This window comes from Sorex araneus, chromosome 1 (genome assembly GCF_027595985.1).
Source record: "Sorex araneus isolate mSorAra2 chromosome 1, mSorAra2.pri, whole genome shotgun sequence".
NCBI lineage: Eukaryota > Metazoa > Chordata > Mammalia > Eulipotyphla > Soricidae > Sorex > Sorex araneus.
The window spans coordinates 379,693,741-379,710,440 of NC_073302.1; the positions used below are offsets into that span (position 1 = coordinate 379,693,741).

At 37.7% G+C, this 16,700-nt stretch overlaps 1 protein-coding gene across 6 annotated transcripts in view; it reads right to left on the bottom strand.

The window, feature by feature from the left end:
• PHF14 (PHD finger protein 14) overlaps nucleotides 1–16,700 on the bottom strand; it is a 189,608-nt gene that overhangs the window by 111,751 nt on the left and 61,157 nt on the right. For all 6 annotated transcript variants that reach the window (XM_055147149.1, XM_055118864.1, XM_055146003.1 and 3 more), the window contains exons 13-14: nucleotides 13,200–13,331; nucleotides 10,268–10,436 (exon numbers count right to left, since the gene is read on the bottom strand). In XM_055147149.1, the coding sequence (XP_055003124.1) occupies nucleotides 10,268–10,436; nucleotides 13,200–13,331 (301 nt within the window). The remainder of the gene's footprint in view (nucleotides 1–10,267; nucleotides 10,437–13,199; nucleotides 13,332–16,700) is intronic.

Below are 16,700 nucleotides of genomic sequence, written 5' to 3' on the forward strand. Positions count from 1 at the left end.
ACAAGGAAACAATATGTTCCCATTGTCTCAATGTTCTCCCTGTACCATTTTTTGATGCCTTTGGTGAGGTCACTATATTGCGCCCTTTAGAGGTACCATGATCAATAAAAGGAGGTCCACGAGGCCCTCTGCCTTTGCTAAGAGCCAGAGCGAGCCTTAGTCCTCCAATCAGTGATTATTTCTTCCGCGTTCCTATCTCAGCGCCTCCTATTGCAGAACATTCACGCAACAATAAAGGTTCTCATTTTATATTTTAATATTACTTCATTAAACCCAGGATCACACAAATGCATGGCAAGTGCTCTACCACTGAACTACATCCCTGGGCCAAATGGGTAATCAAATTAGAGTCAAACAGGACAAATTTAAATAAAGACATACATAAATAGTGTATTCACTCTTCTGATCTCTGAGGACAAGTTTACCAAGAGGAAAATCACAATTTGCTCTCTAAGTGCTATGAATAAAGCTGATATTAGCTAAATCAAAGTGGATAAAATTGATTATGGAATTATAAATGCTGTAAAAATAAGTCTCATGCCTTAAATTTTATAAAATTACAAAATGGATTACTGATGTTAGGCAGCGAATGTACATCATCACAGGTTATAAGACAGCAACAGCAACCTGCAAGGTCAGTAAGATTACAAAGTTGTGTTAATGCGCCACCACTGAGATGTGATCCCGGGGGCCGCACGCGTGTGCGGCCTCTCCGCAGCTGCACAAGCGTGAATCCAGACCCAGAAAAACCTCTTTCGGCATGGGCAACTCCTCGCAGAATGTCTCCAGCCTGAGAACTAAGCTTCGGCCCCGTGCCCGCCCAGGAGGGGAAAGGTACTTCTCTCTCTCTCTCTCTCGCCTCTTTCTCTCCGGGGATGAAGGGCACGGTGTCCGCCATATTAACACGACCACAGATTGGGTTTTCAAGCCTGCAATTATCTAGTATCTGAAAGAAATCTCCCTGGACTTCTTGTTAAAGTACAGAAATTCAAAACCGCGCGGCCTTATTTGTCTTCACAGTAGGTCTGAATCTAGTGGGGTACTCCTAACAACAATAGTGAGGTTTGTGTTGAAGTATTGAATGTAACCAAAGTAAACAGAATGTAAAATGAAACTTATCAGTTACAAGGTAGGGGGTGGGGGGGCGGGATGGGAGGTGTACTGTGTGGGTTTTTTTTTTTTGGTGGTGGTATATGGGCACTGGTGAAGGGATGGTTGTTTCAGCATTGAGACCTAAGCCTGAAAGCATTGTAATCTTCCACACGGTGATTTAATAAAATAAAATTAAAAAAAAAATTCAATACAGAAAAAAAAAAACAAAGTTGTGTTAATGCTAAAGACAACCTTGTGTAAGGAAAGACAATATTTGAAATGAGCAGATAGGAAATACTATAATAAAGATTAAAACCACACAACATAAAGTTCAAGAAAAAAATGTTAACACAATAATATAAAAATCAAAAGAAAAAATTAAGAATTTTACATTTAAGTGAGGGCTAAGTACAACAAATAAATTAACTTTCCCTCGCAAAAAAGGTTTTCTTACAGCTGAAGGAAAGCAATTCTTCTAGTATAACGGAAGTTGAATTACATTATGATAAATGAGATTTCAGTCCCCAAAACCTTAGATTTTCATTTCTACAATAAAATAACGTGCTAAAAATTATCCCCAACTATCACTAGAGGATACGAGTGCAGCACCACTTCTCCCATGAACATATAGACATACGAAACATACTATTTTATAAAGTGATTTAACATTATACACAGAATGTACAGAGCCAACTGCAAAAATTCATTCCCTAAAACAGATTATATCAAAGTTGACTGCTGAGACACCAGCAACGAATAAATTACAGATATTCTGATGGGACAATTAATGTTATCAGAAAAAGATGGCTTTGCCAAAGTACTCAATGAGAAAAATTCTGTATGCACTGGTATTGCCATAAAAATACATAATTTAAGATTCTCTACTTAGCCCCTGTGTCTTCCTTCTGAGAAAGGGGCGAAGGAAGAGAAAGGTGAGAGAAAAAAGGAAGAGAGAGGGAGGAGAATGGGAGACAGAGGGGAAAAGGAGGTTAGGAAGAAGAAAAAATAATAGAAATAAAAGGGAGCTATATTACTGAGAGGGAGATTAATGTGATATAAGAGAGAAGAACGAAGGGGGGAGAGAAAAGAAGGTAAGGAAAAAAACCCTGAGACTTACTCAAATATATGGCAAACACCGTGAGGACTCAATTGTCTTTTGCATGCTAAGGAAGGAATTAGCCCTCTCAGTATTTTAAATATTGCTGAGTCTGTAAAAATTCCAGGTTCACCTTCCCCTGAATAATTAAGGTTATTCATTTGCTATTTTACAACTCTTCAAGCCGCTGTCTGTTTTCATTCTGTTGGTGATTCATTTTAACCATTCAACCAAGAACTTAATTGCATGCCTTGTACAATGCTGGAAGAATATGGATGAAAAAGATAATACTATACTTCTAGAAGAGGAAAGAGAAAGGTACAAGAGAGATGAAGTCTGGAAGCATTATTTTTAGGGAACCTACCATGTACCTAGGACAGGAGCGATAGCACAGCGTGTAGGGCGTTCGCCTTGCATGAGGCCAACCCGGGTTTGATTCCTCTGTCCCTCTCGGAGAGCCCGACAAGCTACCAAGAGTATGCCGCCGGCACGGCAGAGCCTGGCAAGCTACCCGTAGTGTATTCAATATGCCAAAAACAGTAACAAGTCTCACGTTACTTGTGAGACGTTACTGGTGCCCGCTCAAGCAAACAACAGGAGGACAGTGCTACAGTGCTACTGTGTACCAAGTATTAGGTACATCTCTAGATTATGCGTGGTCAAACTGGCATATACTACCACCTCATATAACTGGCACTACTACCACCTCATATACGCCTCTGAAATCTTAAAATTTCCCACAGTGGCCCTGACTGTCTAGGTCAGAATACAGTTACAACAGTTTTGAAATGCCTAAGTGGAAGGCATTGTTCAGGCTATCAGGGGAGTGCTTGTTTTAAATGTTCGTTTTTTCAAATATTGCAGCTTTGTGGATCTTTCTATTAGCTCTCATTCATAGTCTATGCAGGCTCTCCACTAAACTCTAACTAAATTAACCATCTGGAACAGGAATGTAGTGTAAACCTGGTTCAGTGGTAGAGCACTTGCCTTGCATGTGTGCGATTCTGGGTTTGATGACATAATATTAAAATATAAAACAACGAGAACATTTACGTTTGTGTAAGAAGGAAACTTCCTGGAAATATTGGGTCTTCATTCTTAGAAATGACTCTTATTTTTCATAAATTTTTCTGTGGTACTGTAGGATTACATAGCCTCAGGTAGTTTAGGTTTATTGGGTTACTCCCATCACAGTGCTCCCATTCCTCTGTGTTTATTTGTAACTTCTTTCTTAGTGTTCTGTTGACTTGTAAATATTGTTTTTCTCTTCTCCTTAAGTCCTTTGCATAGTTTATTCAGAGCCATGTCCTTTTTGTATGGACACAGGAAGAGTAAATGCTGTACTTTTGTAACCTGGGAGTAATTTGATTCTACATGATATTTTCCTCCTGGGCATCTGTTCTCTGGACCTAAGCCTCAGCTGCCCTTACTTCCTAGCACCCCCAAAAGCAGGGTCTTGACGAGGGACAAGACGGACCCAGGGCAAGCGGTGAGTTGTGTGCTACCCTGGCATCCAGATGGGCCTGGCCAAAGTGCCTAATGCTTAACTATAAGTTAAGAGCTTGATCATGGACAAATGTTGTCATGATCCAAACAGTGATAACTAGATTTGGACCCTGCTAGGGTTAGGAATAATTTGACCTGAGTGCTGTAGTCTGAGTCTGTGACAAGATGTTGCCAGGAGAGCTGCCTTGCAAGCCCAATGTATCTCCTGCTAAATCCATACAAAAATAACTAGTATTAAGATGTTAATGAGTGTTTGGACTGAGAAAAGGAGAAAAACACATTAAGAGTCAGGAAGGTTTTTGGAATGCCCTGCCCTCAGGAAGGGCTTTCTTATGATGATTTTACTACCTGGCTGTGTGTAGCCTAGGGGCAAGGGGGAGAGAGAAAAAGGGAGAGAGACAACAGAATCCAGAACAGTAATAGAGCAATTTGTCCTGAAAATATATCTTACTGAATCTATTGAAAATGGATTTCAAAATAAGCTATGTTCATTTCAAATTTCTAGAAATCTCTATTTAAAACCAGAATTGACTAAAATAAAATATTTCGAATATTCAAGTAACGAAAAAGAATAGTTCTATTCCTGTTGCAGTCTCTGGCCATCATAAAAGGAAACTGCCTGTCAGTTGAAAAAAGTGGGTGTCATTCTTGTAATTACAGCTTTATTTGCTAAAAAGCAAGTATTAGAACACAACAATTGGAGTCTATGGGCCCATTCAAAACTGATTAAAGTCAACAAATAAAACAGATATTCATTGTCTAATCAACAAAGAATAGATGCAATATGCCAAATTGCATAAATATTTGGAATGACTTAGCTAGAAAAAATACATATATGAAAGAAAACTAACATATGCTTCTCTACATTCAGTCTCTCTATAGAAGTAATATTCTTTTAAATTTTTTTGTTTGTTTTAGGCCATACCTGGGGGTGCTCAGGGCTTACTTCTGACTTTGCCCCAAGAGCACTCCTAGCAGAGCTCAGGGATAAAGTAAAGAAGAACAAAGAATTCTGATGGGACAAAATATATATCTACAGGTGGCTCATATACACATGCCATTGATGTAATTACTGGGCTGCTGCTATTAATTTGTTTTGATTTGGGGCCACACCCAGCAGTACTCAGAGCTTACTCCTGGCTTTGCACTCAGGGATCAGTATTAGCAGGACCTCAGGAACTGTGTGTGCTGCCAGGGATCAAAGGTAAAGTCATCGCTCCAGACAAGCAGCTTCTAATTCTATATTTAAACAAACAGCCATGATATAGCTGATACATGTAATCTTTTAAATTTATTTTTTTTTATTTTAAATTAGTGAATCACCGTGATGGTACAGTTACAGATTTATACATTTTTGTGCTCATGTTTCCCCCCTACAAAGTTCGAGAACCTTTCCCTTCACCAGTGCCCATTCTCCACCACCAGTAAACCCAGCATCCCTCCCACCCTCCCCAGTCCCGTCTCCCCCCACCCCAAACTGCCACTATGGCAGGGTACTCCTTTTCGTTCTCTCTCTCTGATTAGGTGTTGTGGTTAGGTGTTGAGCGGCCATTGTGTTCAGTCTCTAGTCTACATTCGGCACGCGTCACCCCTCCCCCGCATGACCTCCGACCACATTTTACTTGGTGTTTCCTTCTCTGAGTTGCCCAGAATGAGAGACCAGCCTCCAAGCCATGAAGTCAACCTCCTAGTACTTATTTCTACTATTCTTGGGTGTTAGACTCCTAGTCTATTATTCTATATTCCACAGATGAGTGCAATCTTTCTATGTCTGTCTCTCTCTTTCTGACTCATTTCACTTAGCATGATACTTTCCATGCTGACCCACTTATATGCAAACTTCATGACCTCATTTTTTCTAACAGCTGCATAGTATTCCATTGTATAGATGTACCAAAGTTTCTTCAACTAGTCATCTGTTCTAGAGCACTCGGGTTTTTTCCAGATTCTGGCTAAACAGTGCTGCAATGAACATCTAAGTGCAGATGTCATTTCGACTATACTTTTTTGCTCCTCTGGGATATATTCCCAGAAGTGGTATTGGTGGGTCAAGTGGAAGCTCAATCTCTAGTTTTTTGAGAATCGTCCATAATTTATTTTTTTAAATGAATCACCATGAGATACAGCTATAGACTTATAAACTTTTGTAATTACATTTCAGTCAGACAATGAGTGAGTACCCATTCCCCCACCAGTGCCCATTCTCTACCACCAATGTTCTCAGTATCCCTTCTGCCACCCCCACCCCTTCCTACCCCCCCGCACCCCCCCCCCCCCGCCTCAGTGGCAGGCACATTCGCTTCTACTCTCTCTCACCTTTTGGATGTTATGGTTTGCAATACAGGTACTAACAGGCCATCTGTTTGGTCCATAGTCCAGTTTCAGCATGCATCTCCCATCCAGAGTGAACCCTCCAAGCATCATTTACTTAGTGGTCCCTTCTCTATCCCAGCTGCCTTTTCCCCAACATGATACATGTAATCTATGAACCCTTAGAACAGCGTCAGTTGGAGGACATCTGACCCCTTTTTAGGCCCACCGGAAATTCCAAAGTGGCCACAAGTGAATAGCACACAAGTAGAAGGCCATGGCAAAATATTAGGAGGTAATCAGTAAAACAGGAGGGGCCGCAGGGAGGAACACAGCTGGGAAGGAGGCTACAATTTGAAAAGAGTTGAGAAATGCTATTCTCCCCATGTCCAAAGCTAGATGCACATTAATGTGCATCTATGTCACAATATGTGTGTGGAGGGGGTAGGGGGAGTATCCTTTAAAGAAAGCAGCTCTGGTTTTTGGGGTTTTTTGCCTTTATTCTTTGATTTAAAAAAAAAAAAAAGAAAGAAACAAACAAATAGGATGAGGAATAGATAAGCAGCAGGTTGGAGAGATTGTACAGCAGATAGGGAGCTGGATTTGTGACTCACCAGGGATCAATCCCTGTGCACAGAGCCAGAAGTAAGCTCTGAGCACAGTCACTTGTGTCCCAGAAAAACAAAATAGAACAAATGAACAAGAAAACAATAAATTTTTCTGAACAGTAGCATTTACCAGAACTTAAATATGTATTTAATTCTTCAAATGAGAAAATAATCATACTGCAATCACTAAAATTACTGACCCTGCAAACTTTCTTATTTATTGGTCAATATCTGTAAGAAACCCTGAAATATTTATTTAACAAAAATTTAACTAAGACAAAAAGAATAGGTCGGGAGCTAGAGAAAGTATATGGTGGCAAGGTGCCCACCTGGCACATGGCCTACGGGGTTTGATTCCTGACATACCAAACGGTCTTCTGGATTTCGCCAGGGTTGATCCTTGAGCACAGAGCCAGGAGTAGACCCCGAGCACCACTGTACTATGTGCAAAACCAAAAAACAAAACCACAAACAGGGAATAGTTCAATATTAAAAATTTCAAAGCTCCCGAGCATTTTATAACTGAGACTTAAACCTGAAAGCTTTGTAACTTTCCACATGGTGATTCAATAAAACAATAAAATTTAAAAAATAAAAAATTTAAAAATTTAAAAAAAAAAATTCAAAGCTCCCTAATTCCTGTCTACAGAAGCAAACAGGTAAATTAGAAAAAGAACAGAAGGAATTTTAAATTGTTAAGTTACTAAAAGATCTTCTTTTATCTTAGTTATTAAATGAGCCTCTTTAATCTTAAGTAATGCTAAACAAACAATAGATACATGAACTACTATTATAATACGTGCAAAATTCTACTCTATAACTCCACATTAAAGATAATATAATATTGGTCCTCTTATATGCAAATTTCATGACTTCATCCTTTCTAACAGTTGCATAGTATTCCATTGTGTAGATGTACCAAAGTTTCTTTAACCAGTCATCTGTTTTGGGGCACTCCATTTTTTTTCCAGATTTTGGCTATTGTAAACAGTGCTGCAATGAACATACAAATACAGATGTCAATTCTACTATACCTTTTTGCCTCTCCGAGTAGAGGATGTTGGGAGGACCCATTCGGTTTGGAAAATGCAAACTGAAAGTAGACCTTAGACCGAACATGAAGGCCACTCAATACCTCTATTGCAAACTACAACACCCAAAAGGAGAGAGAACAAAAGGGAATGCCCTGCCGCAGAGGCAGGGTGGGATGATGGGGGCTGGGGTGCGGGTGGTGAGAGGGATACTGGGATCATTGGTGGAGGTGAATGGGCACTGGTGGAGGGATGGTAAACGATCACTGTATGAGTGAAATGCAAACACAAAAGTTCTTAAGTTTGTAACTGTACATCACAGTGATTCCCTAATAAAAATTTTTTTGAAAACAAAAGATAATACTGGTCCTAAGAATTTTTTGAAAATAATAAAGTTTGAAAGTTTCACAAGGGATACACAGGCATATGAAGAAACAACATTTCTCTAATATCTTAAGAATAGCTGCAGATTTCAGAACCAAATGGTGCAGAAAATAATTTAGAAGTAGAAAAAGACTTGTGGGAATTACAAATAAAACTACTTTAAGTTCAACAGTTTAGCACCAGGAGTGTGGCCCAGGAAATCCCTGGTGGCACAGGGGCCTTGCACTGAACTGCTGCCTGTCTGAGGTTGCTGGCCAAGATGCACCTGGAGCAGCATCTGGGCCTCTTGTGTTGCTCTCGGAGACCCAGAAATAAATGAGGAAATTTATTCCCCCTATCGCATTTGTAAACAAAACACGCGCATAAAATTTTTAAAACGCTTTTTAAACTTGTGGAAATTACAAATAAAACTACTTTAAGTCAATCAGTTTAGAGCACCAGAATTTAACTATCTCGGTCATCTAAAACAGAACAATTCTCAGATTTACCACTTAAGTTTTAAATAAGTTTGAAATAAGCCCAAAACACAAAACTGAGTTAAATAACTTAGGTGGCTGCTCTCAAAAATAACTTTATCTCAATAAGTATTTTATAAATTATTTAGCATCTGCCTGTGGGGCAGGCTTGAGTGGTGGTGGCAAAGTGTAATGATGGCGGGATTGGTGATGAAATATTGAATATAATCAATTATAGTGAGCAATTATATGAAAATAAAATTGAAAAATTTTCAAAAATATTGTGCTTTAAATATTAAACTCAAATAATACTAAACATAATATTTAATGATATGAATTTAATTTGCATAAATTATCTCTCTTGTAAATGATATTTAATATATAAATTTTAGTATATCATCATCATCATCATCATCATCATCCCATTGATCATCAAATTTCTCAAGCGGTCTCAGTAACATCTCCATTGTCTTAGCCCTGAGCTTTTAGAAGCCTCTCTTTACTCATCCTTTCCAATGGTGCCGCATTGGAGGCTCTTTCAGGGTCAGGGGAATGAGACCCATCATTGTTACTGGTTTTGGCATATGAATACGCCATGGGGAGTTTGTGAGGCATTCCCATGCGGGCAGGAAACTCTTGGTAGCTTGCCAAGTTCTCCCAGAAGGAGAACTAGGCTATAAGATGTCGCTTCCAAGAGCTTGGTTTTATAGTCATTGGATATTGGCCGTTGGTGGGATTACACGGTGCTAGGGGCATTTCTGGGATGATTGCCTAGCTATTGGAAAATAGGGGATCTGGGCAGAAGAGGCCCAGTCTCGGTCCAAGCAGTCTTGGAGATCTCAGGTCCAGGTCCCACACACCTGGGTTCCTCTGCCATTTCCTTCATGTGTGAGACTCATCCAAATGTGTGGAGAGGGGCCTTGAGCATGGCTGTGAAGCCCAGCCAAATTTTAGTATATAAAATAGTAATATACAGTATAACTGACCAGGGAAACGGCTCTCGGCCACCGAAAGCTCGAGTCCCTAACACCCCCCCACACTTTCTTTGGAAACTCACAATGAAATATATTAAATTAAAATTTATTATTTTAGTAATGACTCTAATAGGTATAATTTAGGCAATCACTATAATTAAAGAAAACTTTTGAAAACCTATTTTAAAAAATAACTCTAAAACCCAGTAAGAAATAACATAAATGATAACAACGAAACATAAAAATATCTTTAAATCTTCCTCAAAGAGAGTAAAGTTTTTGAAATGTGCCAGCCTGGCTAAATATTTCTCCCTTAGGAATTCATAACTTGCATAAGCCAACTCTCATGAGTTTTGAAAAGAAATTCATGCTACTCACATAACAGAAAAGTTGCACTCATTTTTATTTAAAATGGTTTTAGGCTGGTAGGGCTTCCAGGCACATGGTAATACAAAAAGAAGAGAAATTTTAAAGTTGAAGAAAGAGGTGACCTCTGCGCAAGAAGGATGGGGGTATGATTACTAAGAGATTTACAGGGCTCTTGTGAGGCTTTGGAAATGTTCTATTTTTGAAGTACATCAATAGACCCCATTCATCCCACTGGTGTCCATTATTTTATGCTTAAACTGAATATGTGAAATACAAATGTTCGGGTATGAGTATATTATAATGTAAGATAATATACTTTTAAGAATAACAACATATATGTTTCTTTCACTCTTATGGTACTTACTCACCCTTTGCTTTAATTACCTCTTAAATTTCAGCCTAAAATTTGGGTGATGATTATGATGAACAAGCAATAAATTACCGTGTTTCTTATAGGAATCTTCTTTGGTTCTGGGGGCATATCCTGTGGAACAAATTTCACTGGTTCCTTAATCTGCCTCCTTGACCGTTTGGTCCCATCTGGTAAGGTTTCCATGGCCATATCTGCCTCCATGTCACTGCTCCCTGCCTGGTCACATTCTGAACATTGCCTATGCAAAGAAAAAATAGAAACCTTTGTTTTATTTTTGTCTTCTAATATTAGCTATGATTTCTATAATGCATCTGAAAAGTTAATTTCCAGGAGAAGTGAGAAACTGGATGGGCCCTGTAGTTATACAGTTTCCCTTTAAAAATCATGATTTCCCTTAACAGACATTGCAACATTTAAAAATCAAAGTAACCCATGGACTATGACTTTACTCTTTGTCAGAGCAAAGAGTAAAGTTTATAATTTTGTGTCTGTATCTTTTTATCATAAGGACAAGCTATGCTGAATATACAAAAAAAAAACCTGTAATATAGTGACCATTTACTATTTATTAATTCCTTTGAGGCTTGTTTTTTTAAATAACATAAACCTGTATGCAAGATTATATATTTAGGAAAAACTAGACACATAAACTAAAAGTGAGATAAACACATATTATACAGAGTAGGAATAAACAAATACTCCATGAGAGAAGTGCAGATACAGGAAGAAAAAGCTGAAAAGCAAGGCCTTAGATTAGTGGATTAAACAAAATACATTATATAAATATGTGAGAAGAAGGTAGCAGGCAGCACAGTAATTCTAGTTAGCAGTACGTATAGGGATATAGTAGTAAGCAATGTTATCATGGGCTTGTATAGCATTTAAAAAGCTAGTGAAACTGGAGACACTCGGCAATATTTACCAGTAGACTATAGAAATTTAAATCAAAGAAATTATCTTTAGCATTTTCTAACTTCATTTTATGATTATTAATAACTATGATCAATTTCAAACTTCCAACATATTATCAGGAACATATGAAATAGGTGTAGAGGAAAATGCCACATATATGCAACACTGAATGATGGGAGGAGCTAAAGGATTAATCCAAAACTGAACTGTGAGGACCAGAGAGACAGTACAAATGTGTTTAAGGACAGATAATCTTGCATTCATAAACGCAAGGTTCACTGTCTCCTAAAATCAGAAAAAAATCTTATATAAACAGATTATTCACGTTCATTTCAAAGTTTTCCATGTACTACATTATTACTATACGGAATCAACTTACTAAAATTGGAACATCTGTCACTCCCTTTAATAAAAAAATGAAGAAAGGCAAAAGATCATTATAAACACCATAAACTTTTATCAGCTACCTAGCATGATTTGGAGGCAGAGATAAGATATCTCTTAAATGGATTAAGTCATTTACCTTGTAAGCAGTCAATAAAGGTTCAATCCCCAGCAATGCATATGGCACCCTGAGCCCGAGATCCTTTGGTGCAGAAGCAGCAGTAATCTCTGAGCACTCCCAGGTGCAACCCAAAGGCATACCACAATCCCTCCCCCCAAGGAAAACCTGAAGTAATTCAATATGCCCAGATTAATAATAATTTAGAGATATACAGAAAATGTTTCTAGATTTGCAAGGAATAGATAAGTTTAATATTAGAAGACCTCAATGATACTAATTGAGAATACAATAATTAATTTAAATTACTGTATTCGGGCCAGAGAGACAATACAGAGGAAAGGGCACTTGCCTCACAAGTGGCTGATCCAGGTTTGACCCTGGACACCCCATCTGATCTCCTGAACACTGTGAGGAGTGATTCCTAAGTGTAGAACCAGGAGTAGACCCTGAATACACCCAGGTATGGGCCCAAACAGAAAGCAAAAAATATAATAAATAGAAATGAAGAAATAGCTATGAAAGCACACAATGATAAATTTAATCTCAAAAGGAAGCATTTGAGAATGTCTTTTAATAAAGCAAAAGAAAATCCTATAGTTGGCAGAATTTATGTCTTACATAGCCACTGGTAAGCCAGCGATGTAGCTGGAGGCCCTGGGTTCAATTCTAAGCACCACATACTAAGAGAACATCAGCAAGTAGCCCCACAACAAAAGAAAGAAAAATCCATCATCAAGACATTAAAACAGACCCAATTAATTTAAAATTTATGTCTCAAAACATTTTTAACAGATGTATTCATAACATTATAATATCCTGGCTCTGTGCTCAGGAGATCGTATGTGTTGTCTAGAATCAAACCTTGTTGGCTGTGTACAAGGCAAGTGAGTGCCTTACCCAACATATGATCTCTCTAGCCTCAAATATATATTGATATCTTAATTGTCCTTACCAAAAAAAATGACAATTACGTGAGGTAATAAATGTCTTAATTACACATAGTATACAATCAAGTCTATCAGCAATATAAATATTTGATTGTCAAGTATACCTCAATAAAGTTGGAAGAAGTTCTAACGGGACTGGAGTACAGTGGGTAGGGCGTTTGCCTTGCACATGGCCGACCCAGGTTCAATTCCCAGCACCCCATGTTACCCCCTAGCAATAATAATAATAATAATAATAATAATAATAATAATAATAATAATAAATTAGCAAAGAGCAGGGTGTATGGGGCCAAAATAGATTCCTCAAGTAACAATGGGTGTGGTTTCATAGGGTCCTGAGCACTGATGGCCCTGGATATCCCAAAACATCACAAGATAAGCCCAGACAATATTTGATGTCACAGGGCATTACCAGCAGTGCATCCTCACCACAAAATTACACCGCTGACCCAGTGAAAAATCATCAGGAGAGGCCTCTGGGCTTCTTGAGGACCACCTGGGAGACCCCCAACAGAAACAGGAAGAAAAAAATAAGCTCAAAATATCATCATGAAGCAATATACCACTTCATCCTATACTGATGAAACTATGAACAATAAACTAGTTTTAACATTTAAATTTCCTCCACTATACTTACCAGTAACTGTTTTTTGTCTTTCGTGGCATTCTTGTAAGAGGAGGGTCGAGACATCCAAGATGGTAATGGAGTTTACAGGTATCACATAATAAAAGAAGATGCTGGTCATGGTTCTTCTTACAAATTCCACAACTTGAATAAAGGTGGCAAATAAAGGATTAGAAAAATTACCATAGTAAAAGTAAATTTATGAAATGTTTTTAAATTCTAAAATTTGACCTTGATTCGCAAAAAAAGACATATGTATCTATATTATATATACACAAGTATATATATATCTATGTGTCCATACATATCTGTACGATATTATTTAAGAGCAGTAAAGATTCTGTACTTAGAAATATGAGAAGAGAGAGAGATTCCAGAGTGACCGTTATTTCTCAAAAGAAAAATAAAGCATCATAGCAAAGGAATTAGAAATCGTAGGTTGGGAGGCAATGACTCACAAGAGACAATGTGCCTCACACGGTCAAGGACAATGGCTGTACCCCCCAAAGAAACAGGGTGAGCAACTGTGGGTGACAAGACAGAAAGTGCCAAACTACTACTATCACTGAAATAACTGTATATATTCATGTATGTGTATTTATAATGTAAACAGATTTTAGTTCTAAATAGATATTTCTCAGAATCTAGGAAATTTTGGACTGGAGCAATAGCATAGCCGGTAGGGCATTTGCCTTGCACATGGCTGACCCGGGTTCGATTCCTCTGTCCTTCTTGGAGAGCCCAGCAAGCTACCAAGAGTACCCCGCCCGCACGGCAAAGCCCAGCAAGCTACCTGTGTCCTATTCGATATGCCAAAAACAATAACAAGTCTCACAATGGAGACGTTACAGGTGCCTGCTGGAGCAAATCGATGAACAACAAAATTTAAGTAAATCTATAGTCAAACTTTTTAAAGGACTCTTATCTACTAAGAGATTAGGTCAAACTAGAATTTTAGAATCATTCAATGTTAGTTCAACTGTTTCTCGATATATGTGTAGTAAAGAAATTTTTCAATTTTTGAAAACTAGAGAAGTTTTACAACACAAAAATACCATTTTTATTGATATTTTTAATTATAAACTTTTCAAAGTTGTTTCAATGTGTAAATCAGCCACATGTGAAAATAAATCTCTTATAGTAGAGATAAGGACCAGGAGGTCTGCCCACAGCTTGGAAATTGGCCTCACATGCTGGGGGAAAAGGCAGCTGAGATAGAGAAGGGAACACCAAGAAGAGGATGTTGGGAGGACCCATTTGACTTGAAAGATGCGTGCCTAAAGTAGACTATAGACCAAACATGATGACCACTCAATACCTCTATTGCAAACTACAACACCCAAAAGGAGAGAGAACAAAAGGGAATGCCCTGCAGCAGATGCAGGGTGAGGTGGTGGGGAATGGGGTGGGGGTGATGGGAGGGATACTGGGAATATTGGTGGAGAATGGGCACTGGTGGAGGGATGGGTAAAAGATCACTGTATGACTGAAATGTAAACACGAAAGTTCATAAGTTTGTAACTGTGCCTTGTTGTGATTCACTAATAAAAAATTTTAAAAAAGAAAAAAAGAAGTCTCTTATCAAAATCAGTTTAATAATATAACTGATATTTTTTTTAAAAAAAGCTTTTCTTTGTTATCTTGTTTTTTAAGGAATATATTATTTCTTGTCCAAAAAAGGCAATTTAACTACTTAAGGAATTCTAGACCTGAAAATCCAAAATATATTCATAATGGGAGTGTAAAAGTGAGAAAAATGGGAGACTGAGAGATAGAATTGAGGATATGGTGATTGCCTTTCACAGGGCCAACCTGGGTTCAATCGATACCCAGCCAGAAGTGATCCCTGAGCAGAGTCAGGCAGAAACCCTGAGCACTGCTTGGTGAGGCCCAAATTCCCTACTCCCTCCAAAATAAGGAAAATGTTGAGAAACCTGAAGGGTCATTCACGTACAAAATGAAATGATGTTTTAATTTTCCAAATAACTTAGGGGGTAAAAAAGACCAGAGAAGCATCCACCCATATAAATGCATGACAACCAACACTTGGTCTAAAAGTTGCTTAGGATAGAAAACATGTTTTTAAAAACAAAAAAATATTCTGAAATAAAAATGAGTGTCATCATAAGTGCAAGCTAGTTATACAAATGAGTCAATTTTGTAAAATTGGACTTCAGATGTACTGGTCTCCACCCTCTATCACAGAAAATTTCCTGTATCACAGGAACTTTTCCAACATTTCAAGGAAGTTCTTTGCTATTACCTATGCAAAACACCACCAAAAAATTAAAATTTCATAAATTGCTATCCTTTCTATTGTTATAATTTATGAAAAAGTTGTGGAAAGCATTTGCGTATGTATATAATCATATATATACATATATGCATATATAATCTACATTCATGTAAATACAGCTCATCTAACCCTTTTTCACTTAATCTAATCCAATATATGGAAAAAGTAGCATTGTAATCATTTTATGAATGGATATATATCATTAGACAAAATTACATTTATAGTGAAATATTGTCAAATAGTAAATAAAAAATACTTATAGAAAAAAATTATCATTACAACTAAGCATAGAGATCCGGTGCCATGAAATCCCATCAATAGCCAAGATCCAGAGACTATATAAAACAAAACTCCCGGAAGCGTGTGGCAGCAAAGCGGCCATGCGACTTCTTATAGTCTAGCTCACTGACGTGCCTTAAGCAGCACACGTGTTTGGTTTTAACATACTTGCTTGTATTCTCTGATATACATTCTCCATCCCTCTTGGAGAGCTCGGCAAGCTGCCAAGAGTATCCCACCTGCATGGGAAGAGCCTGGCAAACTCCCCGTGGCGTTTTTGATATGCCAAATACAGTAACAATAACAGGTCTCATTCCCGACCCTGAAAGAGCCTCCAATCATTGGGAAAGACGAGTAAGGAGAGACTGCTAAAATCTCAGGCTGGGACAAATGGAGACGTTACTGGTGCCTGCTCGAGCAAATCAATGAACAATGAGATGACAGTGATACAGTGAAACATAGAGAAAAGGAAGAAAATATAGACAGACTCAAATGTAAACTGTAACTCAAATCTAAATCTTTTCTTCATTAACCACTACAACACAAAGGTAATAGATTCTGAATGGGTGAAGTGATACTAATCACTATTTAGAAACACAGGCAAAACTCTAAAGCTCATCCATGTAAAATAAATTATTAACACCTGTTTATGTAACATACTGTTTTCAACATTAGAAAATAATCATTATAGTAATTTTCCCATATCCCATCCTAAATTGGAGCTTATGTAGATATACTCCCAGAATACAAGTCACTTTTCTTGTCATTAAACTATGAGTAAGTTCTCTACCCTATCATTCAACTTGAAAAGTGTCTCTGATAAAGGAACAAATACTTTACACTGAACTTTACATTCAAATTGAACTTAAATTCTGGTAAGAAATAATTCATTTAAAAATATTTAGAACATTTGTTACTAAATATCAGTTTACAGGTGT